Source organism: Mustela erminea, chromosome 4, assembly GCF_009829155.1.
Source record: "Mustela erminea isolate mMusErm1 chromosome 4, mMusErm1.Pri, whole genome shotgun sequence".
Lineage (NCBI taxonomy): Eukaryota > Metazoa > Chordata > Mammalia > Carnivora > Mustelidae > Mustela > Mustela erminea.
The window spans coordinates 122,246,489-122,274,126 of NC_045617.1; the positions used below are offsets into that span (position 1 = coordinate 122,246,489).

The following is a 27,638-nucleotide window of genomic DNA, read 5'->3' on the forward strand; positions in this document are numbered from 1 at the left end:
ACCTGCCCGGCAAGAACCTAAGGGAAGAGGTGAGGGACGTGGAGTAGACGAGGATAAGAGAAAAAAGGTAACAGCGGGAGTTGCTAGTTTCCTTAATGTCTTTTGTTACTTACAGTAGCGGAGGAATTAGAAGTGGCTTAAAAAAAAGAAAAATCCATACAGGCAGTTTCTAAAGGCAACCCCACCGCACGCGGAACGATTGACTCTGGAAAGATCGTCTTCCGGTCCCTTGCGCCTGCGCGCTTGCAGGCGAGAAGGCGGGAGTCTCGGGGATGAGGGAAGCCGAGAACCGGAAGTGAAGGCTGATTCCCTCTTTCGTCGCTGTTGCCGCCGCCATATGCGCTCGCCTTGCTTAGGTAAGTTTTGGCCTTCAGTATCATCCGCCTCCATCTGAGTTTCTTTGCGGTCATCCTGCCCAATGGACTCCTGATACCCGTTCCACAGGCTATGGTCTGGTCCCTGGGGCCTAGCTGGGTCATTATTTCTATTGCTTGCATTCCTTTTCAGAGCTCTAAGAGTGTCGGGGGCGGGGGAAGAGGTAGGGATGCTAGGGGGCCCAATCCAAGATGGTGGCCCCAGCGCCATTGTGTTTCTTTTGCTCCCTGCTCCTTTGCTGCGCTCCTTGTTTATCGGAGCCCCTGGCGATGGTGAGAGGCGGCGCTAGGTGTTCTCTGGTCCCGGGCATTTGCGGAGGGCGGGGCTCTTTTCACCTTCTCTTCTCTCTGGGTCCACTTGATGGCCCAAGGTGGGAATAGGAGGAGAAGCCGGTTTCCGGGCCTAGTTGGACTTTTCTCATCTGGACTTAGAACTTTTGTTTAGAACATGTTCCGCATGTTTATGCACGGTTTCATTGTTTGATTTTCGGAAGGGAGTCCACGTGAGAAGTAACGCAAGGGTGATGTGAGACCCCTTGCTACGGTTTCTGTTAAAGCTGGAGCAAGCATCTCTCTCAAATAGTTCTTCCTTCTCATGTATGGAGAAGAGATGAATACTTTCCTGGCTGAGCCATTTCTCTTACACCCCCCATCCCCGTCAACACACAGGGATTTCTTATGCACTAGAAGGAGGTTACTGAGGAGTGGGAGGTAGATGGCAGCCACATGATGTTTTTATTTTGAGAAATGAGCGCTTTCTGCAATGATGACCTTAATCTATCACCCTTGACTGATGGCTGCTTTGTTAGGGAGATTATAGGGAAAGCACAGAGTTTCTTTGAGGATCTTTAAGGACTTCTCGTTATCTTGTTCTCTCCATTCTCTATTCCCGTCTCATATTTTGCTTTTCATTTTCTGTTTTCTTCATTACTGTTACAGATCAGGAATTCATATGCTGGTTCTCGCCTTCCTACTTCCTGGTTTATGCTACTCTGATCCTTATTTTTTTGGGAATTTGTGTCTTAACTACATCACTTGGGGCCACTGTGTTATATTTGTTCTTGCTTTTATGTTTTGTGGTCCTTTTAGTTTTTTTTCCCAGGTAAAGGTGTCATAGTTTAGGGAAAGTGGGAAGAGTGTGGGGATGGGAAAGAGGTGGTGAAGTCTTTGTTTGTGACTAATAAGTCTTCCATCTGTTTTTTCCCTAGCTCTTCTATCGTAAACTAGGTTTTTGTTTTTTTTTTTAAACTGTTGCTCAAGCCCCCACTTTCCTTCCTTGTTTTCACTTAACTCTGCGTGAACCCATCCAGAGACCCCTCCCCTTCTCCCCCTGCCGGCCCAGTTATGGCAGAGAATGATGTGGACAATGAGCTCTTGGACTATGAAGAAGATGAGGTGGAGACAGCAGCTGGGGGAGATGGGGCTGAGGCCCCTGCCAAGAAGGATGTGAAGGGCTCCTATGTCTCCATCCACAGCTCTGGCTTTCGTGACTTCCTGCTGAAGCCAGAGTTGCTCCGGGCCATTGTCGACTGTGGCTTTGAGCATCCATCAGAAGGTAAATTTTTTTTTCCAGTATAGAGTATTCATTAGGCTCCCAAAGATACAAGAAACAGGTGTGTTAAACAGTCCCTCAGGTGATACATACTTTAGGCTAGATCAGGAAATAAAGGGTAAACAATTATTTTAGCAGTAGCAAAGATTTATATAGATTGTCTTTCCATATATGATACTTGAAAAGCAACTTAAGGGGTCTGCCATTTCTTCTTGTGACTGGTTTATTCTTCTTGTTTACTTGTTTTTTAAAAAATTTTGTCATTTAGGTTTCTAATTTGAATGTCTAGAGAGGAGCTGGTTGGACCTTTAGTCCCTCTCTGTTGGGCCAGGCCAGCTCTGGTCTCTGGAAACCTTGATGGCTGATCTAAAGCGGGTGGCTTCTGGGTCAGCTGCCAAGCCCTTCAGAGTTGCTGGGTTACATGGCCTAAGGCGTGGCAAGCTGAGTAGGAGAAATAGCCTGGGGCAGGCATTCATGTCCTAGATTTTTACAGGTTAAGGAGGATAGGGACAGAGTCAGGAGCACTAAAAGTGAGCTGTTGGTTGGTGCTAGACGGTTTTTAGCAGGATGGAGGAGGGGGCACTGGAGTTGGAGGCTAAAGCAAGAACGAACTAAGAAGGCCTGCTTTTGGGATGAATTTGAGGGAGAAGAGAGGTAGAAAGGGTCTGGAAATTGATAACCATTTAAGAAATTGAATGGTGAAAAATAGGCTTGGCGTGGTGAAAAAGAAGTGGTGGAGTTATCTGGAGACTGAAGTCTAATTTATTTATTTTTTCTCCCCTACTTGTAGTCCAGCATGAGTGCATCCCTCAGGCCATTCTGGGAATGGATGTCCTGTGCCAGGCCAAGTCAGGCATGGGGAAGACAGCGGTGTTTGTGCTGGCCACACTGCAGCAGCTGGAGCCAGTTACTGGACAGGTATACTTGGGGAGAGTGCTGTGGAGGACATTTTGGTTAGAAATATTTGAGAGGGGTGTTTTGTCTTAGCCCTGTGATGCATTCAGAATTTGTTGCTAAGATGATTTCTGTCACCTTTGATGTCCATAGGGGATATTACATGGTAATGATGGGGTTAGTAGTTTAGATCTCAGAACTGAAGTCATTTATGGTCTGTCAGATGTGCTTTTGTGATGGTTTGCTTCCCCAGAGGGCATAGTAAAGGGATATATATTGTTTGTTTCCATCTACTCACCTGGCCCCAGGTGTCTGTGCTCGTGATGTGTCACACTCGGGAGTTGGCTTTTCAGATCAGCAAGGAGTATGAGCGCTTCTCTAAATACATGCCCAATGTCAAGGTAAGCCAGGGTAAAGAGACCTGGGAGGGTGAGGTGTGGGGCTTTGAAGGCATTAAGACTTGTAGACTAGCAGTCTTCATGTCCACAGTTTGTTAAATTACTTTTATGTGAAAGTCATGTACAGGTAATAATAGTTGGTAGTTTTCTGCAGACTTTGGTGTGCAAGAGATTTACGTTATAGGGTTCACTTTTGAATACGCATTGTAATTTTAAGATGTTTGCTATGTTCTAATCTTGGAGAAGTTAGTTTGCTTTAGTTTTTAGCAAGAGAAGGCTGGAAGTGCCAAAATATCTCTAGTGTTGTGTGTGAATTATGAGGATTCTTTAAAATGGCAGAAAATTGATAGATGTTTGGGGGCCACAACAGAATAGAGTTGGGTTTTCCATATATAATCTTTTTTTTTTTTTTTTTTAAAGATTTTATTTATTTATTTGACAGACAGAGATCACAAGTAGGCAGGTAGGCAGAGAGAGGAGGATGCAGGCTCCCCGCTGAGCAGAGAGCCCTATGCGGGGCTCGATCCCAGGACCCTGGGATCATGACCTGAGCCAAAGACAGAGGCTTTAACCCACTGAGCCACCTAGGCACCCCTTCCATATATAATCTTGGTTTTCTTAGTGTGGTTCCCAAGCCCATAGTTCGGATGAAAATGCAGATTATGTGGGTACCACCCCAGACCTACTGGGTATGAATATGCATTCTAACAAGATCGAGTAATTGGAGTTTGAGAAGCACTGATGTGTATAACTTCCTACTGTCCACTAGGATGTGGTGAACAATGATATTGTTGGGATTATTGGGATTTTCTCCTGTTAATAATTACTTCATGTGTTGAGTTCCTAGCCCTAACTTAAAAATAGTCTTTATTTTTTTTAAGAGATTTAGTTTATTTATATGAAAGAGCGAGCACGCAGGAGCCAGTGGTGGGCTGAGGGAGAGGCAGACTCCTCTCTGAGGAGGGAGCCCCACATAGGGCTCAATCCCAGGACCTCAGGATCATGACCTGAGTGGAGGTCAGATGCATAACTGATGGAGCTAAACTAGTCTTAAACTAAATAAAAAGTAGTAGTAAAAGCTAAAGTAGCAATAATATATGTGTGGGCTGAACATGCTGGAGTAATGTAGAAGGCCTCGTAATAGAAGACTTGTGTTCTTCTATCTCTAATCTCACTTCACAGAAGGTAATTGTTAGTTAACGTTTTTTTTCCTTTTTCCCTAATGGTTCTGTGACACCAAGTATTTGTTGCTCTTCTCTCATTTTATCAAATTCCAGATGTTTTTGATTTTTTTCATGAAAGAGTAGTTGGTTTACGTTTTTCTTTTGTTATACGAAAATTAATTTTAATTCCTTAAAGATAATTTAAATGCCGTATGTGTGTGTTACGCTTATTTCGGTTTTTACATTGATTGTTGTTCTTCCACTAGGTGGTCTTGTTACTGGTTGATTCTAAAAAGTTGAAAACCAGAGAAGTTTCTATTGTTATGATTTTTTAAACATTTATTGTTGGGCTCATTAGTGAGCAGGGATTGCACTTCCTCCTCTATAGGTCTAGCTTACTAGCTTATGTGGCTTAAAAGAAATTTTTTTCTTTTTTAAAGATTTTACTTACTTATTTGATAGGCAGATCACAAGTAGGCAGAGAGGCAGGCAGAGAGAGAGGGGAGGAAGCACGCTCCCTGCTGAGCAGAGCGCCTGATTCGGCACTTGATCCCAGGATCCTGGGATCATGGCCTGAGCCGAAGGCAGAGGCTTTAATCCACTGAGCCACCCAGGCGCCCCTAAAAGAATTTTTAAAGTTTATCATTATTATTTTTTTTTAGTAATCTGTACACCTAGGGTGGGGCTCAAACTCAAAACCCAGAGATCAAGAGTTGGATGTTCTTCAACTTAGCCACCCGTGTGCCCCAAAAGAGAATATTCTTTGTGTTAAGACTGAATACAGGGGCGCCTGGGTGGCTCAGTGGGTTAAAGCCTCTGCCTTTGGCTCAGGTCATGATCCCAGGCAGGGTCCTGGGATCGAGCCCCACGTTGGGCTCTGTGCTCAGCAGGGAGCCTGCTTCCCCCCTCTCTCTCTGCCTGCCTCTCTGCCTACCTGTGATCTCTGTCTGTCAGATAAATTAAAAAAAAAAAAAAAGACTGAATACAAATTGTCATGACGTTTTCTTACTTTGTTTAAAATTGTGCTAAAGTGGGCGCCTGGGTGGATCAGTGGGTTTAAGCCTCTGCCTTTGGCTCAGGTCATGATCCCAGGGTACTGGGATCAAGCCCAGCATCAGGTGCTCTGCCCAGCAGGGAGCCTGCTTCCCCGCCCCCTCTCTCTGCCTGCCCCTCTGCCTACTTGTGATCTCTGCCTGTCTAATAAATAAATAAAATCTTTAAAAAATAAATTAAAATGGGACGCCTGGGTGGCTCAGTTGGTTAAGCAGCTGCCTTCGGCTCAGGTCATGATCCCAGCATCCTGGGATCGAGTCCCACATCGGGCTCCTTGCTCCGCAGGGAGCCTGCTTCTCCCTCTGCCTCTGCCTTCCACTCTGTCTGCCTGTGCTCGCTCTCACTCTCTCTCTCTCTCTGACAAATAAATAAATAAAATCTTTAAAAAAAAAAAATTAAAAAATTGTGCTAAAGTGACTTGTTTGAGGTTGGGCTAGTTCTACAGAATAGCCTATGTGGGGTTTGTCTGGTACTCCCTTAATGGTGTTGTTTAAGTTCTTTTCTTTCTAATTTCCTTTAACTGAAATACATATTTGAAAGCTTAATTAATTGAAGTTAAACGTTTTTGGCAAGTTGTTTTGAGTTGATATGCTTTGTATATCCTGTTGCAAACTTGGTTGTCCTGTAATAAGTGATTTTAGTTTTTTTGTGACAGTCTCATCTTGTGATTAATTTTTCTTTCTTTGAAACTAGAAAGCAGTTTCTGGTGTCATTTGATAGTGTACTAAGGCTCAGATCCACAACAAATATTCCCCTTACGTTTTTATTTTTATTTTTATTTTTAAAGATTTTATTTATTTATTTGGCAGGCAGAGATCACAGTTAGGCAGAGAGGTAGGTGCAGAGAGAGGAAGGGAAGCAGGCTCCCTGCCGAACAGAGAGCCAGCCCGATGTGAGGCTTGATCCCAGGATCCCAGAATCATGACCTGAGCCCAAGGCTTTAACCCACTGAGCCACCTAGGCACCCTCCCCTTATGTTTTTAATGTGGAATAATATGTTTATGTTGAATCAGTAATTTCATAAGGTTTATGCAAAAAGGCATTTAAAAATCTGAGTTCAGAGGCTCCGGGGGTGTTCGGCCAGTTGAGCATCAGACTCTTGATCCTGGGTTGTGAGTTCACACCCTACATTGGGCTCTACACCGGGTATGGAGTCTACTTTAAATAGAAAGAAAAATATCTGAGTTTAGTTAGGAAAAAACTTGATATTCCATCATGGGTGTTTTGTGATACCTTGCTCTGGTGATTTCTTGTTACCTCCCCCATTTTTTTTTAATTTGTTTATAATTCACACCCAGTGTGGGGCTCAAACTCAACCCTGAGATCAAGAGTCAACATGCTTGGGGCACCTGGGTGGCTCAGCGGGTTAAAGCCTCTGCCTTTGGCTCCGGTCATGATCCCAGGGTTCTGGGATCGAGCCCCGCATCGGGCTCTCTGCTCAGCGGGAGCCTGCTTCCTTCTCTCTCTCTCTCTCTCTGTCTACTTGTGATCTCTGTCTGTCAAATAAATAAATAAAACCTTTAAAAAAAAAAAGTCCCCATTCTTTACCAGCCAGATGTCCTTGCTATCCTCATTCTTAGAATGAAGTCTGGCCACAGAATCAGGGGAAGGAAGATTATTAGATTAAGTCAGAAGAAGATGCTAGTCCTGACTGCTCTGATTAGCCACATAACTTTGGGCAAGTCACTTTTGTTTCTTAGCTTCAGTGTTTGGGCATCAAAATAAAATTTAAAATCTTAATAAAAATTTTAAGATTGGGTGATGTTTAATATTCCTTGTTGCTTTAAAATGTTCTAAGAATTCATTTAGATTAAAAGGTTGGGAACTGTGGGGAGATTGGACTCTTTCCTTGCTTGTGAGACACCGTTTTCTCCTGGGTTAACATAGGTCGCGGTGTTTTTTGGTGGTCTGTCTATCAAGAAGGATGAAGAGGTGCTGAAGAAGAACTGCCCGCATATTGTTGTGGGGACCCCTGGCCGCATCCTCGCCCTGGCTCGAAATAAGAGCCTAAATCTCAAACACATTAAACACTTTATCTTGGATGAATGTGATAAGATGCTTGAACAGCTCGGTGAGTGGCAACGGTGGGTGGGGCTAGTGATCTGGGAGTTGCCCTTCAGAGCCAGATGATGTTTATTTGCTACGGGAGCACTTCAGTGCCAGGACGACTCTTAATCTATCACCCATGACTGATGGCTCTGGTTCCCCTCTTGGTTTTTGTTAGGCTTTTTAAGCAGCCTTGGTGATCAAGGGGAAGTGTGTTTTGTCCTTCCCTTCTGTCATGGAGGTTTCTTTTTCTTTGAGAGGAGTGACTGCTGATCTTAGACATTAGTCACACCACTGTTCTTTCCTTTTTAGCTTCTCATTGGGGATGTTTGGGGAGATAATAAACTGAAAGAGGAAAACTGTTTACTTTCTCGCATCCCTGCACAGCATATATCAGAATTTATAGCTGAATAGATCTTTAGACCCACGATTAATGTGGAGAGTTTATGGGATTTTCTGTAATACAGTATGTCATAAGAAAGGCAAATCACCTGTAAGAACCCACATTTAATACACGAGACAGTGGGGATGGACATAGCCCCAGGGATAAGTCATTCCAGATACTTTGGCTGTTACAGATGGTGACCCATAAAGTGGGCTTCAGATAGAGGGATCTCACTTGCCTGGCTGGATAGAAAGTACGATCCAGAGGAAACATGGAATGGACTCTGACAGCTAGAGTGTAATTAGGTGTGCAGTATTTGTGAAAAGTTGGGCAAAGGGAGAAAGGAGAAGGGGCCTTGTAAAGCATTATTCAAGGGTTTTAGGCCTGTGAGCCTCTGCCGTGGGCTTCATCTCTATATCATAATTGTGAGATTCAGGGTTTCATTATCTTTTTGACTGGTTAAAACAACCATTAAAAAAAAACCATTGCCTGGTTAAAACAAAGCTGAAATCTGATCCCTAAGTCTTTATTTTAGATTCCACTGGAATATTGCAGTGGATGTGATTTTATGTGAATAGAGTGAATAGAGTACCTGAGACCAGTCTTTCTGTGAAATGAATCTTGCTTACCCTATTCCAGCAGTCTTCATCTCACTGGGGAGGCGGTCTCTGGTCTTTGTCTCTGACATAATGCATTTTCCTCCTATGATTTTTTTCCTTTCTCTTGTAGACATGCGTCGGGATGTCCAGGAAATTTTTCGCATGACCCCCCATGAGAAGCAGGTCATGATGTTCAGTGCTACCTTGAGCAAAGAGATCCGTCCCGTCTGCCGCAAGTTCATGCAAGACGTAAATACCCTTCTACCTTCTCTCCCTCCACTCCCTGCCCACTGCCTCCTCCCCTTCCGCGCCCTCTTCCTCCAGACTCCCTTGTCCTTCAAGTGCCAAGAAGGGGGCACGTGCCCATCGGGGAGTGATGACTCCTTGAAGAGACACACAGAGGCAGAGACAGCTAGTGTTAGGATCTGCGCGGGCGCCAGGGAAACTCCGGAAGACTTGGTCGGGTTAACTTGAGAGCGGGTAGTGTTCGACCTTTTTTTTTTTCCATCACAGCATTTTTGAACCTCTTTCTTTTTGGGGGAGGGCAGAATTTTTTGCCCTACCACCCACCCGTCGTCTCCTACATAGTCCTTTACAGCCACGCACCCTCAAAGTGGCATCAAGCCGACAGTTGGAGCCTTCTGCTTCCCAAAACTCATAACCTCCCGGTGGCAGGAGAGCAAGAGAGGGACAGACAGATTGCAGGGCATGTCCAGAAGAAGAGCAAACAACACAAATGAATCCGCTCCCTCCCCACCTCCAGGGGTGGGGGCCTTTGGCACCTCAGTCCCCGATCCCTTACTCCTTCCCGTCCACACCTCCTCGCACCCATCCGGAGTCTCGGTTGATGTGAGCCGGCAGCAGAGAAGCACCGTGGAGCGGCGGGGGAAATGCGGACGGCACCCAGCGGTGGATGGCGGCAGCGGAGGCCGCGGGGAAAGCTGACCAGGAAGCTGAGGACCAAACCAGCCTCTTTTTCCGTTCCCGGTTTTTTTCCTGAATCCAAGGCGTGCCGTGCTCCCCGTTTCCCCCCATATGTGTTGGGGGGAGGGGTGTCCTGAAAGGGGGGGTAGATTTTTTTTTTTTCTTTTTTAAAACAATTTTTTAATGCTCAGAGGAGAGGGATATGGGAAAGGTAAAGTGAGGAGCTCCACTTGGATGTGACCAGGTGGGTGTCAGGTTTTGGGGCTAGATGGGGCCTGTTGTATACACAGTGCAGTGTATTCTTTCCCCATCCCGTACTGCTCCTTCCCATGGGGTGTTAACTGTCTTTAGCTATACTTGGGGCTAGGATTAGATTTGAAGGAGGCCATGGAACTCTTTGAAAAGCCTGCCTGTACTAGCCTGCTTTCTGGGATTGGGCTTCTGGTTTTCTCCTGTGCCACACTTCCTTTCCTGAAATCTTGGACCCTGGGTGTTCATGTTAATTATGTCCCCAGGTTAGTGAAGAGTGCTAGGAAGCTTGGACTCAGGAGTTGAGTCTTGTGTCAATTTATATTTTTTTTATGTTGCCTTCCTCCCCTTCAAGGGTTTTGTGTGTGTGTGTGTGTGTGTGTGCGCGTGCGTGCGTGTATGCGCGCAGATGAGTATGTGTCTGCTGCTCTGAATTTGTTTCTTAACACCATTTAATGGTACCATCCCTGTAATACTCTAGTTGGTTTGACTCTTAGTTCAGAGACCAGTGCCATCTAAATTATTCCCTTGTAGTCTGAGGGCAAGTTGTTACTCAACTTGACTAACCTTTGCTTTTCTTTCATGGCATTTTTGAGACCGTCCATTGTAGCATTCTGATCTGAAGATACCCATCCTCCTGATGTGGATCTGATTTTCTTAGTTTTGTTTTTTTAAAGATTTGAGAGAAAGCACAGGCAGGTAGGGGCAGAGGGGGAGGGAGAAACAGACTCCCCATTGAGGAGGGAGCGTAATGAGGGGCTTGATCCAAGGACTCTCAGCTCATGACCTGAGTTGAAGGTAGATGCTTAATCCACTGAGCCACGCAGGCGCCTCCTCATTCTCTTAGTTAAGAGAATGCTCTAATGAAGCAATCCTTGTCTTCCCCTGTATTTTTACAACCATCTCTGAGTTAACTCTGACCCACCAGTACCCAGGCGTTTAGACCACATTCTCCCTTTGGGGATCATCTCCCATTTTCTTTACTCTGGCACCTCCCTTTGAGGTAATGGCATCTTGCCAGTGGGTGGTCCCACTGCTCCTTTTCCTTTCTGGAAAGTTCCCTTCCCATGCCTGGTTGAGGTTGGGCAGTCTTAAAACTCATGTCTGATAGGAAGGAAATTAGAGCTAATGTGGAAGAGACCACATTAAAAGGGGTATTTTTGGGGGTATGGTGGGATTTTCAGTTTTCTCTTCTCCCCATCCCCCCATGGGGTGTATTGGAGATCAAGTTCCTCCACCCCCCCAGGTTTAACCCCCCCACTCTGCCCTCCTCCCGTTCCCCACCCCTACTCCCCCCTCCCCCCCCAGCCAATGGAGATCTTCGTGGATGATGAGACGAAGCTGACGCTGCATGGGTTGCAGCAGTACTACGTGAAACTGAAGGACAACGAGAAGAACCGGAAGCTCTTTGACCTTCTCGATGTCCTTGAGTTCAATCAGGTCAGTTGTTCAAGGTCCAGTAGGTGGATGAGCACGTCTCCAACTGTAGCAGAAACCTGGTTAAGTATCCATTTATTGAAGATGTGCCGTAATGTGAGCGAGAACGGTAGAGAAATTGGCTTTAAATGCAGTTCTTCTAAGAGAGAATTTTTTTTTTTTTTTTTTTAAAGATTTTATTTATTTATTTGACAGGCAGAAATCACAAGTAGACAGAGAGGCAGGCAGAGAGAGAGAGAGAGGGAAGCAGGCTCCCTGCTGAGCAGAGAGCCCGATGCGGGCCTCGATCCCAGGACCCTGAGATCATGACCTGAGCCGAAGGCAGCGGCTTAACCCACTGAGCCACCCAGGCGCCCCGAGAGAATTTTTTTTTTTTAAAGATTTTACTTACTCATTTGACAGAGATCACAAGTAGGCAGAGAGGCAGGAGGGGAGGGTGGAGCAAGCTCTCTGCTGAGCAGAGAGCCCGATGTGGGGCTTGATCCCAGGACCCTGAGATCATCACCTGAGCCCAAGGCAGAGGCTAACCCACTGAGCCACCCAGGTGCCCCTTAAATGAGAATTTAAACAAGGTGAGAGCTGCTTTTCTGTTACATCGCTGTCACAGCCAGGTGTTTTGTAAAGAAAAGGCTCAATAAAGAAAGTTCCTAGAAAATTCTTGAGGGGATTTCATAAGCTTGTAGAAATTCCAAAACATTTTGGGTTTGTTAGCTTTTTAAATTTGTTTCTTCTCATGCTATTTACTGAGAAGAAAGGCCCCATCACTTAACCTGTTTTGTGGATTTATTAGCACCAAAAACTTACTGAAATTAAGGTAGATTGCTTAGATTTGTTTCTAATGAGTAGGAAATACTGGTCATGATCTTTCCAGACTTCAGTTTTATTTTTTATCACTTTCTCATTTTTACCATTAGCTACATTCTACCTGGTGGTTTTGGTTACTACTCTCTGTACCTTGTCTGTAGCATGTCTGCTCAGGAAAAATCAGAGCTGAGTAAGAAAGGCTTAAGTTAACATTTAGAACAGAGGAATATGTGATAGGGATTAGGAGGAATTTCTTTAGAAGAGTGGAGTTACTGAAAACTCTTCTTGTACATAATCTCTCACGAATCCCACATGGACCCACATCCGCTAACTGTCACACACCCAGGTGGTGATCTTTGTGAAGTCTGTGCAGCGTTGCATTGCCCTGGCCCAGCTCCTAGTGGAGCAGAACTTCCCAGCCATTGCCATCCACCGAGGGATGCCCCAGGAGGAGAGGTGAGTCAGAGATGGAAAGATGTTTTGTGTCCTTGGGAAGGAAAAGAGACCATTGAGAGAAGGGACTCAACATTTTTCTAATTTCCTTTCTCACAAAGGCTTTCTCGGTATCAGCAGTTTAAAGATTTTCAACGACGAATTCTTGTGGCTACCAACCTATTTGGCCGAGGCATGGATATTGAGCGGGTGAACATTGCCTTCAATTATGACATGCCTGAGGATTCTGACACCTACCTGCATAGGGTAAGCTCCACTCCCATGTGGGCATCCCAGTGTCCCATCTTGCTCCCTGAATTTTTTCTTCATACCTAATTGTCTCACCCCTCCTTTTGCGAATCTTCCTACTTGGGAGTCGTCCCAGTGCTACCCTCTGTCTCCTTCCAGGTGGCCCGAGCAGGTCGGTTTGGCACTAAGGGCTTGGCCATCACGTTTGTGTCAGATGAAAATGATGCCAAGATCCTCAATGATGTGCAGGATCGATTTGAAGTCAATATTAGTGAGCTGCCCGATGAGATAGACATTTCCTCTTACAGTGAGTATGGGTTTCATGGAACTGGCTCCTTAACTCTTGAGAGTCTCCTTTTTCCCTGGTGTGTCTGAAATCTCATTAGGTACCTAAAGTCTCTGGTGTATAATGGGCACTTGGCAAGTTCATGTCCCCCTGATCTTGATGCCCCTGTTGGGATGTTTAGTTGACCTGTAGGTCTCTTTCTCTTGACAGACTATTTATCTTTCCTCACTCCCATCCTATCCTCTGCACCCACAAACTATAGACCTCTGCATGCATGGGGGCGGGTCACTGTCTTGTCCATGTCTTGTCCTAATTGTGCCATGTTTTCTCTGCAGTTGAACAGACGCGGTAGAGGACTCACCCACCTGTTTGGAATGTGACAGTCTGTCCCTGTTTAGGAGATGACAGCGGGCATGGGGTGAAGGAGACACTACTGCCACCTACCCCTGATAACCCCCACCCCTACCCCATGGCTTCCCCCTTTTGCATCACCACCACTCCTAAACCCCTATTTCCTGAATTGTCTGAACTTTTTTTAACAAAACTAAAAAACACATGCGTCTGTGGTGTCTGTAAGTGTTCCATCCCTTTATTGGATTTGGGGTGAGGTTGGACCATGGTTCAGTGTATATTCTATAAGGACTGTGTGCCCTGCTGTGGGGCCCAGGTCAGATGACAAGGGGTCAGAGGGGAGGGTGATGTGACTAAGAATGCAGAGGCCATGGCTCCTTGCTACTTCCCAATTGTTCCCCTTTGTGGAGGTGTCTTCCATTTTTCTTAGTGGCTTGGGATGTTTCTGACCCAAAGGCCCGGTATGGGTGGTATGTAGTGTTTCCAGTGTTAGCAGGTAAAGTGGGAACTGGTGGGAAGCTTAGGCGTCTCCTAGGCTCTCTCGGTGTCTCCTCATCTGTTCCTTCAGCTTCTGGATCTTGAGCACCAGGGCCTGAGCTTCCCAGGCCCCTTCTTGCCCGTCCAGTAGGGCCTGGTACAGCTCCAGCTGCTGCTCCAGCAATTCCTCGGCTTGAGCCAGCTCAGCTGTGGGGCGGGGTCGGGGACCCTGAGTTGGCGAGGCAGAGGGGAGGAAGCATCAGCCAGGGCACAGGGCTGAGGTTTGGGGTGGTCTGCCTCACCTTTGAGCCCTATTAGATTTTTTTTTTTTTAAGATTATTTATTTGTTTGTTTGTTTGTTTGACAGAGATCACAAGTAGGCAGAGAGATGGGAGGGGAAGCAGAGAGCCCTGCTGAGCAGAGAGCCCGATACGGGACTTGATCCCAGGACTCTGGGATCATGACCTGAGCTGAAGGCAGAGGCTTAACCCGATGAGCCACCCAGGTGCCCTGAACCCTATTAGATTAACATGGTCATCTGCTGTGAAGCCAAGGAAGCTTCTGTTTTAGGCATAAGCCTGGGGGTGGGGGCAGTTTGCTCAGGGGTTATAAATGGGTTCCGTGTACAAGGAAGGATACAGAGGAGAGGACTGGCTGTCCCTACCCCCACTAAGAAATAATTAACTGTTAGGGGAAATTCCTCTTCAAGGACTTCATGGACTCTACAAGAAGGGAGGGCTATGGCAAAGGGAACCCTGAGGTCTAGAGGGGTTGGGGGTGGGGAGGGTGCTGGGGATCTGGAAGTTGGAACTAGGCCAAGAGCTCTGGGGGTGGGGGTGGTATCTACTTGGAGCAGGCCCCTGACACAAGGTGAAAGGGAATCCTCCCCCCTACCATCTGCCCCCACACCTGCTGCCACATACCCTTGGGGATGACCTTACCTTCCCACTGCATGTGGAGCTGGTTTGCTCTTCTGTGCTTGCCTTGGGGCTCTGGGAGCAGTACCTCCAGGAGCCCTGGGGGGCCAGGGGCCAGGAAGGCAGGAGGAGGCGACGGCAGCAACATGAGAGCCAGGGCAGAGGGAGTACCATGGCCAGTGTAGCAGGTTGCTGTTTGAACTGCTTGCCACCAGGAACTGGCTCCTTCCCTCTTGGCCTTGGCCTCGCTTCAGTGACTGGCCCTGCCCAGTGCCCTGCCCCTACATTTACCTCCCTCCCAACCTGGCCCCAGACAGTCTTCCTGATGTGAAAAATTTCCAACCTGTTGAGGCAGAACTTGGCTTTATTTATTTAAAAAATGTTATTTATTGGGGGGAGAGCACAAGCAGTGGGGAGAGGGATTCTCTCCACTGAGCAGGAAGCAGGGCATGGAGCTCCTTCCCAGGATCCTGGAATCAAATCATGACCTGAGCTGAAGGCCAATGCTTAACCAAGAGGCACCCAGGCGCCCAAGGCAGAACTTGGCTTTAGAACACTGGTGCCCTTACTACTGAGTCTTAGTGTCTGCTTTTTTTCCGCACTATGTCTTTAATCATTTAAGTTCTGCAAGGTACAAGTTACATTGCTGGTGTGCAGGAAACTGGCTCAGGAGGGTTACCTTCAGGGTAAAGGTCCGCTGCTGGTTGGTGGAAAAGTCCAGAGGATTCATGCCCTGGCCCACCTGACTTGAAAGCTCATAGCCATTGACCTGGCTCAAGTATTGATTACACCTTTATTTCCTTTTTTTCCTTCTTGCTGGCCCAGAATGACATTCCTTCTTGTCTGCCTTGCATGTTGTAGGGGTTTAGACATTTAATTGACTGAGCCACCCAGGTGCTGTGACTTCACTTTAAATCTGTAGTAGAACAAAAGCTCTGTTCACACACCATGCATGTGTGATGTGAGCCTTGTGTACTGGTGTTGGCCTTCTTGCAGTATATCCTGAAATGTCCTATGGCTGGAGGGCACTGCTACATCCCTATGGACAGAAGTGGCTCAGAAGGGAGTGGATGGTCCCAATTTTGATCATCTGGGAAAAAAGTAGACCCTCAGAGAAAAGTTATCTCAGAAAATAAAATGACCGGAGAGTGGACAGTTGCTAACCAGCTCACTATCTTTGTGATATCACGCTGAATTTGGAGGGAAGATGACCTCTCCCATAGCATGGGGATCCAGGAACCAGGGAGGGTGATCTTCCTGGAGGTCAGTGGCTCTCGAACTTAGAGGTGGGGTTGCTGAAGTACCTTTAGATGAGGCCAAACACCCCCACATTCCCCATAACTGACGTGTTCTTACTTTTCAATGGAGAAAGAACCAAGAACTTCAGTAGGATTTTGGGGGAAGAGCAGCTTCCTCATGTTTCTTAGTGACAGGGTATGCATGATTCATATTTGACTTGCAACATATGCATGGCTTAAAGTCTTAATTATTGGAACATAAGAGGCCCAAACTAATGCTATGGCTATGGGAAACTATCCAGTATAAGGTTAAACAGACCACAAGCAACTAATATTGAAGCTAAACTCACCACATTAATAAATTAAAAGCAAGGTTTGTAGCTATTAAGAAATATAGCAATGAAACTTTAAGACAATCTAAATGATGCACTAATAAAGTATCCTTCCTGGACACTAGGCATTTCTACCATCTGCATTTCTATCTTAGGTTATGAACTCCAAAATGGACTAACCTAATAATTTACAGTGGGTAGTTCTAAACCCTAAGTTAAAATAGAGTCTATGGATTGGGGTTTTGTTCAACTGTGAGAACTGGTATAAAGGAAAGGCTGCTATTTGAATCAGTTCAGATCTATTGAATGAATTTTAGATCTCGTAATCCTGGAAATGAAGAAATGAGGATAAATACATTCAAGCCAGATTACTTAATTTAATGTTACTGTATGTTTTTGTTACTCATGGGCATCTCATGTCTTATTTTTTTTTTTAAGATTTTTTTAATTCATTTGAATGAGAGAGTATGAGGTGGGGGGAAGGGCAAGGGGAAAGGGAGAAGCTGACTCCTGGATGTGGGGCTCATTCCAGGACCCTGAGATCATGACCTGGGAGGAAGACACACTTAACTGACTGAGCCACCCAGGTGCCCCTCTCAGTGTCTTAATAGAGGTCCCCCCCCCGCCCTTTTAAGAAAAGGCTTTATGTCTAATAGACACTTAATCAAATGAGAGTTGGGCCTGGCTTCTGCAGGTGAAGTCTGTTTTCAGCCAGGGACAAGCAGAAGATTATGGGGAACATCACCCATAAGGTGAAAGGGCTGCAGAGCTTCCTGAGGCCAATGTGCTGATATTGCATCCTACCCACTGGATTGGCAGGACTGAAGTGACTGACATAAATTACTGGACCTTTCATATGACACTCCTGTGGAGATGGGTACTTACGAATATTGAAGTCCACTGAACTTGCTGGGCAATTTTTGTTCTTGTCATAGGTGACCTTCACAGTACCCTTTCAAGAGAGCTTTCTCATTTCACCTTTAAAAAAAAAAAAAGATTTATTTATTTATTTGACCGAGGTCACAAGTAGGCAGAGAGGCAGGCAGAGAGAGAGAGAGAGAGAGGGAGAGAGAGAGGAGGAAGCAGGCTCCCCACCAAGCAGAGAGCCAGATGTGGGGCTTGATCCCAGGACCCTAGGATCATGACCTGAGCTGAAGGCAGAGGCTTTAACCCACTGAGCCACCCAGGTGCCCCTCACCTTTTTTTTTTTTTTTTCATGTGGATGTCCACTTGTTCTAGCACAATTTGTTGAAAGACTATCTTTTCTCCATTATATGGCCTTTGCTTTCATCTAAAAAATCAACTGTCTATTTATGTAGGTCTATTTCTGGGTTCTCTATTCTGTTCCATTAATGTACTTGTTTTTTCACCAGTACCATAATACACTGTCTTCTTCTTTCTTAATTTAAGAGAGACACAAAGATAGTGACATAGAGTATAAGGGAACACAAGCTGCTAGGGAGAGAAAAGCAGGCTCCCCACTGAGCAGGGAGCAAGGGCTTAATCCCAGGACCTGAGCCAAAGGCAGACGCTTAACTGACTGAGCCACCCAGGCTCCACACACTGTCTTGATTAGTATAGCTTTATAGTAAGTCTTGAAGTCAGGCAGTATCAATCCTCTAACTCTGGGGTCTTATGGTAGACTGGTTACTCTGGGTCTTTTGCCTCTCCATATAAACTTTAGAATCACCTTGTCAATCAATATCTACAAAATAACTTGCTGATATTTTTAATGAGATTGAGTTGAGTTTAAAGATTAAATTGGGAAGAACTGACATCTTGACAATATCAAGTCTTCCTATCCATGGATATGGAATATCTTTTCATTTATATAGTTCTTTGATTTCTTTCTTTTTTAATTTTTAATTTAAATTCAATTGATTAACATAAAATGTATTATTAGTTTCAGAGGTAGAGGTCTTACATAATATCCAGTGCTCATAGTATTAAGTGCCCTCCTTAATGTCCATTACCCTGTGACCCCATCCATCCACCCCTCGCCTCCAACAACCCTCCATTTGTTTCCTATGCTTATGAGTCTCTTATGGTTTGTCTCCTTCTCTGATTTCATCTTGTTTTGTTTTTTCCTCTCTTCCCCTACGATCCTCTGTTTTGTTTCTTAAATTCCACATGTGAATGAAATCATATGATAATCATCTTTCTCTGGTTGACTTATTTTGCTTAGCACAATACCCTCTAGCTTCATCCATGTGATTGCAAACAGCAAGGTTTCATTGTTTTGAAGGCTTCTTCTTCTTCTTCTTTTTAAAGATTTTATTTATTTATTTGGCACAGAGAGAGAGAGATCACAAGTAGGCAGAGAGGCAGGTGGGGCGGGGGGAGGAGGCTCCCCACCGAGCAGAGAGCCTGACTCGGGGCTTGATCCCAGGACCCCGGGACCATGACCTGAGCCGAAGGCAGAGGCTTAACCCACTGAACCACCCAGGCGCCCCTGAAGGCTTCTTCTTTATCCAATCATCTGTTGATAGACACTTGGGCTCTTTCCGTGGTTTGGCTATTGTGGATATTGCTGCCATAAACGTTGGGGTGCAGGTGCTCCTCCGGATCACTACATTTGTATCTTTGGGGTAGATACCTAGTAGTACAATTGCTGGGTTGTAGGGTTGCTCTACTTTTAACTTTTTTTTTTTAAAGATTATTTATTTATTTATTTGACAGAGATCACTAGTAGGCAGAGAGGCAGTCAGAGAGAGGGGGAGCAGACTCCCCGCTGAGCAGAGAGCCTGATGTAGGACTCGATCCCAGGATCCTGAGATCATGACCTGAGCCGAGAGCAGAGGTTCAACCATCTGAGCCACCCAGGCGCCCCTACTTCTAACTTTCTGAGGAATCTCCATGCTGTTTTCCAGAGTGGCTGCACCAGCTCTCATTCCTACCCGCAGTGTAAGAGGGTTCCCCTTTCTCCACAACCTTGCCAACATCTCTCATTTCCTGACTTGTTAATTTTAGCCATTCTGACCAGTGTGAGATGGTATTTCATTGTCGTTTTGATTTGTATTTCCCTGATGCTGAGTGATGTTGAGCATTTTTTCATGTGTCCGTTGGCCATTTGTTTATCTTCTTTGGAGAAATGTCTGTTCCTGTCTTCTGCCCATTTCTTATTTGGATTTTTTGTTCTTTGGGTGTTGATTTTGATAAGTTCCTTATAAGCCTTGGATACTAGTCCTTTATCTTATAAGATATTTGCAAGGGGTGCCTGGGTGGCTCAGCGGGTTAATCCTCTGCCTTTGGCTCAGGTCATGATCTCGGGGTCCTGGGATTTGGGATTGAGCCCTGCTCGGCAGGGAGCCTGCTTCCCCCTGCCTCTCTGCCTACTTATGATTTCTGTCTCTCAAATAAACAAATAAAATCTTTAAAAAAAAGACATTTGCAAATATCTTCTCCCAATTTGTCAGTTGTCTTTTGGTTTTACTGTTTCCTTTGCTGTGCAAAAGCTTTTGATCTTGATGAAGTCCCAATAGTCTATTTTTGCCTTTGTTTCCCTTGCCTTTGGAGATGTGTCTAGCAAGAAGTTGCTGTGGCTGAGGTCAAAGAGGTTGTTGCCTGTGTTCTCATCTAGAATTTTGACGGAGTTCTGTCTCAAATTTAGTCTTTCATCCATTTTGTGTCTATTTTTGTGTATGGTGTAAGGAAACAGTCCAGCTTCATTCTTCTGCATGTGGCTGTTCAATTTTTCCAACACTACTTGGGGAAGAGATTATCTTTTTTCCATTGGATATTGTTTACTGTTTTGTTGAAGATTAGTTGATGATAGAGTTGAGGGTCCATTTCTGGATTCTCAGTTCTGTTCCATTGATCTCTGTGTCTGTTTTTGTGCCAGTACCATACTGTCTTGATGATTACAGCTTTGTAATAGAGCTTGAAGTCCGAAATTGTGGTGCCACCAGTCTTGGTTTTCTTTTTCAGCATTCCTCTGGCTATTTGAGGTCTCTTCTGGTTCCATACCGATCTGGGGAGTATTTGTTCTGACTCTGTGAAAAAGTGGATGGTATTTTGACAGGGATTGCATTGAAGGCATGGATTCCTCTAAGTAATACAGACATTTAACAATATTTTTTCTTCCAATCCATGAGCATGGAATGTTTTTCCATTTCTTTGTGTCTTCCTCAATTTCTTTCATGAGTGTTTATAATTTTTCGAGTACAGATTCTTTACTTCTTTGGTTAGATTGATTTCTTTCCTCAGAGTTTTGTTAACTTTTACTTGTTCATTGCTAGTATACAGAAGGTCCCTGACTTATGATGGTTTGACTTGCAATTTTTTGATTTTAACACATTCAGTAGAAAGTATAATTCAGATATTGAATTTTGATCTTTTCCCAGGCTAGTGATGTAGTACAATACTCTCTTGTAATTCTGGGCAGCAACAGTGAGCTGCAGCTCTCAGTCAGGTATGTAATTGTGATGGTAAACAACCAATATACTTACAACCATTCTATACCCATACAACTACCATTTTTCACTTTCAATATAGTATTCAAGAAGTTACATATTTTATTTAACACTTTTTAAAAAGTTTTTATTTATGTAAGTAACCTCTACATCCAATGGGGCTCAAACTCACAACCCTGAGATCAAGAATCATATGCTCTTCTGACTGAGCCAGCCAAGCACCCCTCAACACTTTATTATAAAATTGTCTCTGTGTAAGATAATTTTGCCCAAGTGTAGGCTAATGTAAGTGTTCTGAGTATGTTTAAGGTAGGCTGGACTTGGCTATTGTGTTTGGTAGTTTAGGTGTGTTAAATAAATTTTTGGTCAAAACAACAATGAGATACCACCTCACACTGGTCAGAATGGCTGAAATTAACAAGGGATGTGGAGAAAGGGGAGCCCTCTTACACTGCTGGTAGGAATGAGAGCTGGTGCAGTCACTCTGGAAAACAGCATGGAGATTCCTCAAAAAGTCAAAAGTAGAGCTACTCTACAACCCAGCAATTGTACTACTAGATATCTACCCCAAAGATACAAATGTAGTGATCTGGAGGGGCATCTGCACCCCAACGTTTATAGCAGCAATGTCCACAATAGCCAAACCATGGAAAGAGTCCAGATGTCTATCAACACAGAATGGATGTAGAAGCCATCAAAACAATGAAATCTTGTCATTTTCAAAGACATGGATGGAACATGTATTGTGCTAAGCGAAATAAGCCAACCAGAGAAAGAAAATTATCATATGATTTCACTCTTATGTGGAATTTAACAAACAAAACAGAGGATCATAAGGGAAGAGAGGAAAAAAAATAAAATGATGAAATCAGAGAAGGAGACAAACCATAAGAGACTCATAATCATAGGAAACAGAGGGTTGCTGGAGGGCAGAAAGGTGGAGGTAGGGGATAACTGGGAGATGGACACTAAAAAAAAAAAAGACTTAAAAGAAGGCAAAAAATGCATTTTTGACTTAACAGTATTTTCAAATTATGATTGACTTACTGAGACATAACCCTATTGTAAGCTGAGGAAAATCACTTTTCCTCTATAGAGAAAAGTGATTGACTTATATATTAACCTCATATCCTACAACCTTGTTATAATCATTTTTTCTTAGTTTGTTGTTGATTTTTTGGATTTTCTACATGGACAATCATGCCATCTGTCAACAAACCCAGATTTATTTCTCCCTTCCCAATTTGTATACCATTTCCCCCCTTCTTTTCTGTTTTATTGCATTAGCTAAGACTTCTAGTAGAATGTTGAAAAGTGGTGAGAGAGGACATCCTTGCCTTGATCCTGATCTTAGTAAGAAAGCTTTTAGTTTCTCCCTATAAAGTATGATGTTAGATTTAGGTGTTTTTTTTTTTTTTTTTTTTTTTTTTTTTTTTTGTAGATGTACTTTATCAAGTTGAAGTTCTCTATTCCTCATTGACTAAGAGGTTTTTTGTTTTGTTATTTTTAAAAATCATGAATGGGTGTCAGATTTTGTCAGATACTTTCTCTGCAACTATTGATATGATCATGTGGTTTTTCCTTTTCAGCATGTTAATATAATGGGTTATGTTAATTGATTTTAAATTGTTGGACTAGCCTTGTGTATCTGGAATAAATCCTACTTAGTTGCAGTATATTGTTCTTTTTATACATTGTTGATTTGATCTGCTAATATTTTGTTGAGGATTCTTCTGTGTATGTTCATGATAGATAAGGATCTGTAGTTTTCTTTTCTTTTAAAGATTTTATTTATTTGTTAGAGGGAGAGAAAGAGAGAGAGCGTGCAAGCACAGGCAGACAGAGTGGTAGGCAGAGGCAGAGGGAGAAGCAGGCTCCCTGCCGAGCAATGAGCTGGATGTAGGACTTGATCCAAGGACACTGGGATCATGACCTGAGCCGAAGGCAGTCACTTAACCAACTGAGCCACCCAGGCGTCCCAAGGATCTGTAGTTTTCTTTCTTGTAATATTTTTGTTCAGTTTTGGTGCTCGGTTAAGTTAATACTGGCCTCATCAAATGAGTTAGAAGTGTTCTTCTGCACCTATCTTATGGAAAAGATTGTGGAGAATTGCTATCACTTCTTACCTAAATATTTGGTAGAATGCACCATTCTATCAAATGAACCTATCTGGGCCTGGTGCTTTCTGTTTTCCAATGCAACATTATTCTGGGAGTATCTAATAACCCAGGGCACCTTAATGCATTAAGTTTTGCCTCCTTAGTATCCTATAATCTGTTGCGTTTCTTAGTTTTTACCTATTTTCATGACCTTGAGAGTTTTGAAGACTACCAGACACATAATTTGTAGAATGTCACTCGGTGTGGATTTGTCTAATGTTTTCTCATGACTAGATTGGGTAATAGATTTTAAGGAAGAATACCATAGAGGTAGAGTGAACTTCTCATCACATCATATCAGGGGGGTGCATGATATCAACATGAACTTTAACATTTAATTAAGGTTATTTCTGCCATGCTTCTCTACTATAAAGTAGTAACTTTGTAATTAGTAGTAGTTTTTTCTTTTTCCATATTCTATTCTTTGGAAGTGAGTCACCAAGTCCAGCCCACATTCAAGGGAAGGACAATCAAGCTCCACCTCCTGGGAAGGGAATTCTCTTCATATTACTTGGAATTATTCTGTAAGGAAGATTTGTTGGTTCCTTCTCTCTCTATTTTCAAATTTATCAATCATTTATCTATTTCTGTATGAACTCAATATTTAAAAAATATTTTGGGTTATAATCCAATACTATGATTATTTTGCTGTTCATATTGTTGCAGCCCTGTTTGTAGAGAGCTTTTTCAGTTTGACTCCTGTGTCCCTTTGATATGCCCCTCTTTGGGGGGAGGTAACTTTCCTTTCTGGCATTGCAAGATATTCCAGGATCATCCTGGTTTTTTTTTTTTTTTTTTTTTTCTGTCTTGGCCATAGAATTAGCTTTTTTTCTAAGGAACCCTGGTTCCTTTCATTGGAGAATGACATTTAGAGGCTGAGATCTGGGTACTGGGTGCTCATTTCACTTTTCTAAAGAGGACACAGAAGTTCCAAGAGCTGCTTAAGCTCACACAGGCAAGTAAGTGCCTCCCATTTCAGCACCACGTTAGAGTTTGTTCAGTGCAGCCTTTAGTACCCAAGGTATGATGGCCAGTTCTCCATATATGTCTGTATTTGCTAAAGCTTCTGTGTTTTCAGTCTGTAGGGCTTAGGTATTAATAATTTAATTCCCTAATATTTCTAGACTTTACTAAAAGAAAAAAAAAATCATGTTTCATGAATAAGTTTCATTTACAAAATTGACCAGAATAGGCCAGAGGAGAAAAAGAGCAGAGAGGGGAACCATTATACTTTTCCTTCATGTGGAATAGTTCTCTGTCCCCGCTGCTCTTTCCATGTCCCTGGGCCTGGGAGAAAGACAACTTTCCCTGAGTATGAGAGAAAAATTATATGGAAACATCTTCCTTCATCACTTCCTCCACCCCTTCAGTTTCTGCTCTGGCTGTTCCCATTCTCCCTCCCCGACTCCTGGCCCTTGAGCCTTTCTTTCCTCCAACCTCAGCAAGAGCCCGGCTTCTCACCTAGAGCGAGGTCCTCTGTGGGAAAGGAGCCATTCCTACCCCTGGAGGGCAGAAGAGGAGAGAATGACGTCAGAGCCTGAGGCTATGATGGAAGAAACAGCAGAAATGAAGGAGGTTGGAGCAAGAAGGACTTTGGAATGAGAGTGAGATCTGAGTGATCAGAGGGCTGCTGAGGACATTCCCAGAATTTCCATTTAGGAGGGAAGTGATGGGCCTGGGGTACCAGGGCAGACAGCATGGGCTGGGATGGATGAGATTCACTCCCACACATATCTCTGTCCTAATACTACCTCACCCAGGTCACTTTAAGGGGTCCTTCCAACCCCTGTGCTCCAAAGGCAGGTATATCTCCGCTCCTCTCCATGGAGGATCTCTATAGCTGCCCAGCCCTAGTGTGTCTTGTCCCCCCCACCCCCCAAGTTGACTCCCCCTGAGTCCACAATCAGCTCTTTCCCTTTCTGTACCTGGGTCAGTATGTTGGGAGATGAGGAGTCAATTCTCGGCTTTTCAGTGTGATTGTCCTCAAGATCCTCCTCGTCAGTCCTCGCAAGACTGGGAGGACCCTGGATGTAAGAGAGAGACGGCAGACAGAGGAATGGGCTTTCCACCCCTCCGCCCGCCCTCCTCTCTCAGTCTTCCTTCACACGTCAGAGCTTTCTTCTTCTCCTAGCTCCAGGATTTCGACAAGCCAGAGTAGTGATGAAGTCCCAGAACCTAAGTCAGGTTCGGTGGGGTGATGTTCGGAGCTGACGACTAAAGAAAGAATTCTTAAGACATCTTTGGTGCAAAATGGTGGTTTATTAAAGCACGGGGACAGGACCCGTGGGCAGGAAGAGCTGCTGCCCCGGGTTGTGAGGAGTGGCTGGTTATATACACAGGAGTTGGGTAGGTGAGGACAAAGGGGTGTTCAGAAGGGCTATTGGGGCAAAGAATACTATCAGGATATAGAAGGCTTAGTTGCTATCAAGTAAAGACAATTGGGAGTCTCCTGGTGGAATGTTACATTCCTGCTATCAAGCATCCTTGTTAATGAGATTTAGGTTTAGAAGAAATTTAACTTTATTTACTTTTCCTTCTACTTCCACCTCCTTCGGTTTTTTTTATGGAGGGGAGGGTGACAGTAGGCTTGAGGAACTAAGTTCTGTGTCTTTGGAAACTGGGCTATTGATAAGGTAACTTCTTTGTTGTAATCTCAAGGACATTTGCAAACCAAGGGAGACTCCTGTCTTGCAGGATTGTGATCTCAGCAAGTTAACTATTTATCCTTTTATGGCAGTCAGGGGTGCCTGAGGAATGCTACACATATGGAGGGGAGCGGATGAAGGGGGGGGTGCAAGACGCCAGCTTTTGCTTTTTCCTCAGCCAGCCTCCTGCTCCCTCATCCGTAGGAAAGTGACAGAACTCTCTGTTTAGATGTCTGTCTCTCTACAAGTGTGCATACCTCCCTTCCCACTATAGTTTTAGTGCCTGCCCAGTGCAGAGCCTGGGTATGTACAAAGCTTGATTCAGAATTGTTCTCGCTTCAGACACTTCCATGTCTCAGTTTCTCACCTACTTAAAGTCTGCTCAAATGTTACTTCATTGAGGTCAATGCTGATCACCCTATCTTACCCTGTTCTGATTTTCCTTGCTTTTGCTTTTTTTTTTTTCCCTTTTAATTCCAGTATGGTTAACACACAGTGTTATATTAGTTTCTGGTGTACAATATAGTGATTCAACAATTCTATGCATTACTCAGTGCTCATGATGCTAAGTGTACTCCTTAATCTCCGTCGCCCATTTCACCCATCCCCCCACCCCACCCAGTAACTATCAGTTTGTTCTCAACAGTTAAGAGTCTGTTTCTTGGCTTCTCTCTCTCTTTTTCCCCTTTGCTCATTTGTTTTGTTTCTTAAATCCCACATATGAGTGAAGTCATATGGCTGTTTTTCCCTTTGCTTAGCATATACACTCTAGCTCCATCCCTGTTACTGCAAATGGCAAGTTTTCATTCTTTTTGATGGCTGAGTGTTCCATTGTATAATATAATGAGTATATTCCACAGCACATCTTTATCCATTCATCTATTGATAGACTCGGGCTGCTTCCATAATTTGGCTATTGTAAATAATGCGGCAATAAACAGAGTGGTGCACACACCCCTTTGAATCAGTGTTTTTGTATCCTTTGGGTAAATACTGAGTAGTGTGATTACTGGATCATAACGTAGGTCCATTTTTAGTTTTTTTTTGAGGAACTTCCATACTGTTTTCCACAGTGGCTATACCAGCTTGCATTCCTACCAACAGTGCACAAGGGTTTTTTTCTCCACATTTTCACCAACTACTTGTTGTTTCTTGTGTTTTTGATTTTAGCCATTCTGATAGGTGTGAGATAATATCTCATTGTGGTTTTGATGTACATTTTCCTGAGGATGAGTGATATTGAGTATCTTTCATGTGTCTGTTGTCCATTTGTAGATATTCTTTGGAGAAATGTCTGTTCATGTTTTCTGCTCATTTTTTTTTTTAAAGATTTTATTTATTTATTTGACACAGAGAGAGATCACAAGCAGGCAGAGAGAGAGAGAGAGGAGAAAGCAGGCTCCCTGCTGAGCAGAGAGCCCAATGCGGGACTCGATCCCAGGACCCTGAGATCATGACCTGAGCCGAAGGCAGCAGCTTAACCCACTGAGCCACCCAGGCGCCCCTCTGCTCATTTTTTTTTTTTCTCTGCTCATTTTTTAATTGGCTTGTTTTTTGGGTGTTGAATTGAATTAAGTTCTTTATATATTTTGGGCTAACCTTTGTTAGATATGTCATTTGCAAATGTCTTCTCTCATTTGGTAGGTTGCCTTTTAGTTTTGTTGATTATTTCCTTTGCTGTGCAGCTTTGTGTTTTGATCAAGTCCCAGAAGTTTATTTTTGCTTTTGTTTCCCTTGCCTCAAGACACATAACTAGGGGGTGCCTGGGTGGCTCAGTGGGTTAAAGCCTCTGCCTTCGGCTCATTATGATCCCAGGGTCCTGGGATCGAGCCCTGCATCAGGCTCTTTGCTCAGCAGGGAGCCTGCTTCCTCCTCTCTCTCTCTGCCTGCCTCTCTGCCTACTTGTGATCTCTGTCAAATAAATAAATAAAATCTTAAAAAAAAAAAGACACATAACTAGAAACGTATTGTTATGGCCAATGTCTGAGGAATTATTGCCTATATGCTTGCTGTCTTCTAGGATTTTTATGATTTCATGTCACACATTGAGGTCTTTAATTCATTTTGAGTTTATTTTTGTGTATGATGTAAGAAAGTGGTCCAGTTTCATTCTTTTGCATGTAACAAAAGAGAAAAAATCTAGTCAGTTTTCCCAACACTATTTGCTGAAGAGGCTGTCTCTACCCATTGTATATTCTTACCCTCTTTGTCAAAGATTAATTGACTCTATAACTGTGGGTTTCTTTCTGGGCTCTCAATCTT

At 43.9% G+C, this 27,638-nt stretch overlaps 2 protein-coding genes and 2 non-coding genes across 6 annotated transcripts; 3 read left to right on the plus strand and 1 right to left on the minus strand.

Annotated features, from left to right (window-relative positions):
• The first annotated feature begins 224 nt into the window (after positions 1-224).
• Positions 225-13,399, plus strand: DDX39B (DExD-box helicase 39B). 3 transcript variants are annotated; one of them, XM_032338101.1, is made up of 11 exons: positions 225-356; positions 1,717-1,929; positions 2,717-2,844; positions 3,129-3,221; positions 7,322-7,505; positions 8,595-8,713; positions 10,946-11,077; positions 12,225-12,334; positions 12,433-12,577; positions 12,719-12,866; positions 13,181-13,399. In XM_032338101.1, the coding sequence occupies exons 1-11, from the start codon at positions 338-340 to the stop codon at positions 13,195-13,197; spliced, it is 1,308 nt and encodes a 435-aa protein (XP_032193992.1). In that variant the 5' UTR covers positions 225-337; the 3' UTR covers positions 13,198-13,399. The 3 variants fall into 3 exon arrangements, with proteins under 3 accessions (XP_032193992.1, XP_032193991.1, XP_032193990.1); XM_032338100.1 differs by having other exon boundaries at positions 267-356; positions 1,685-1,929; XM_032338099.1 differs by having other exon boundaries at positions 340-356; positions 1,583-1,929.
• LOC116589608 lies at positions 1,096-1,173 on the plus strand. Its single transcript, XR_004285367.1, has one exon. It is a non-coding gene; the product is annotated as a small nucleolar RNA SNORD83 (small nucleolar RNA).
• Positions 7,556-7,632, plus strand: LOC116589609. The gene has a single exon (XR_004285368.1). It is a non-coding gene; the product is annotated as a small nucleolar RNA SNORD83 (small nucleolar RNA).
• On the minus strand, positions 13,249-14,833 carry MCCD1 (mitochondrial coiled-coil domain 1). The gene is made up of 3 exons (XM_032338148.1): positions 14,615-14,833; positions 13,692-13,902; positions 13,249-13,650 (listed from the first exon to the last, which is right to left on the minus strand). The coding sequence occupies exons 1-2, from the start codon at positions 14,762-14,764 to the stop codon at positions 13,717-13,719; spliced, it is 336 nt and encodes a 111-aa protein (XP_032194039.1). The 5' UTR covers positions 14,765-14,833; the 3' UTR covers positions 13,249-13,650; positions 13,692-13,716.
• Between the last annotated feature and the right edge of the window lie 12,805 nt (positions 14,834-27,638).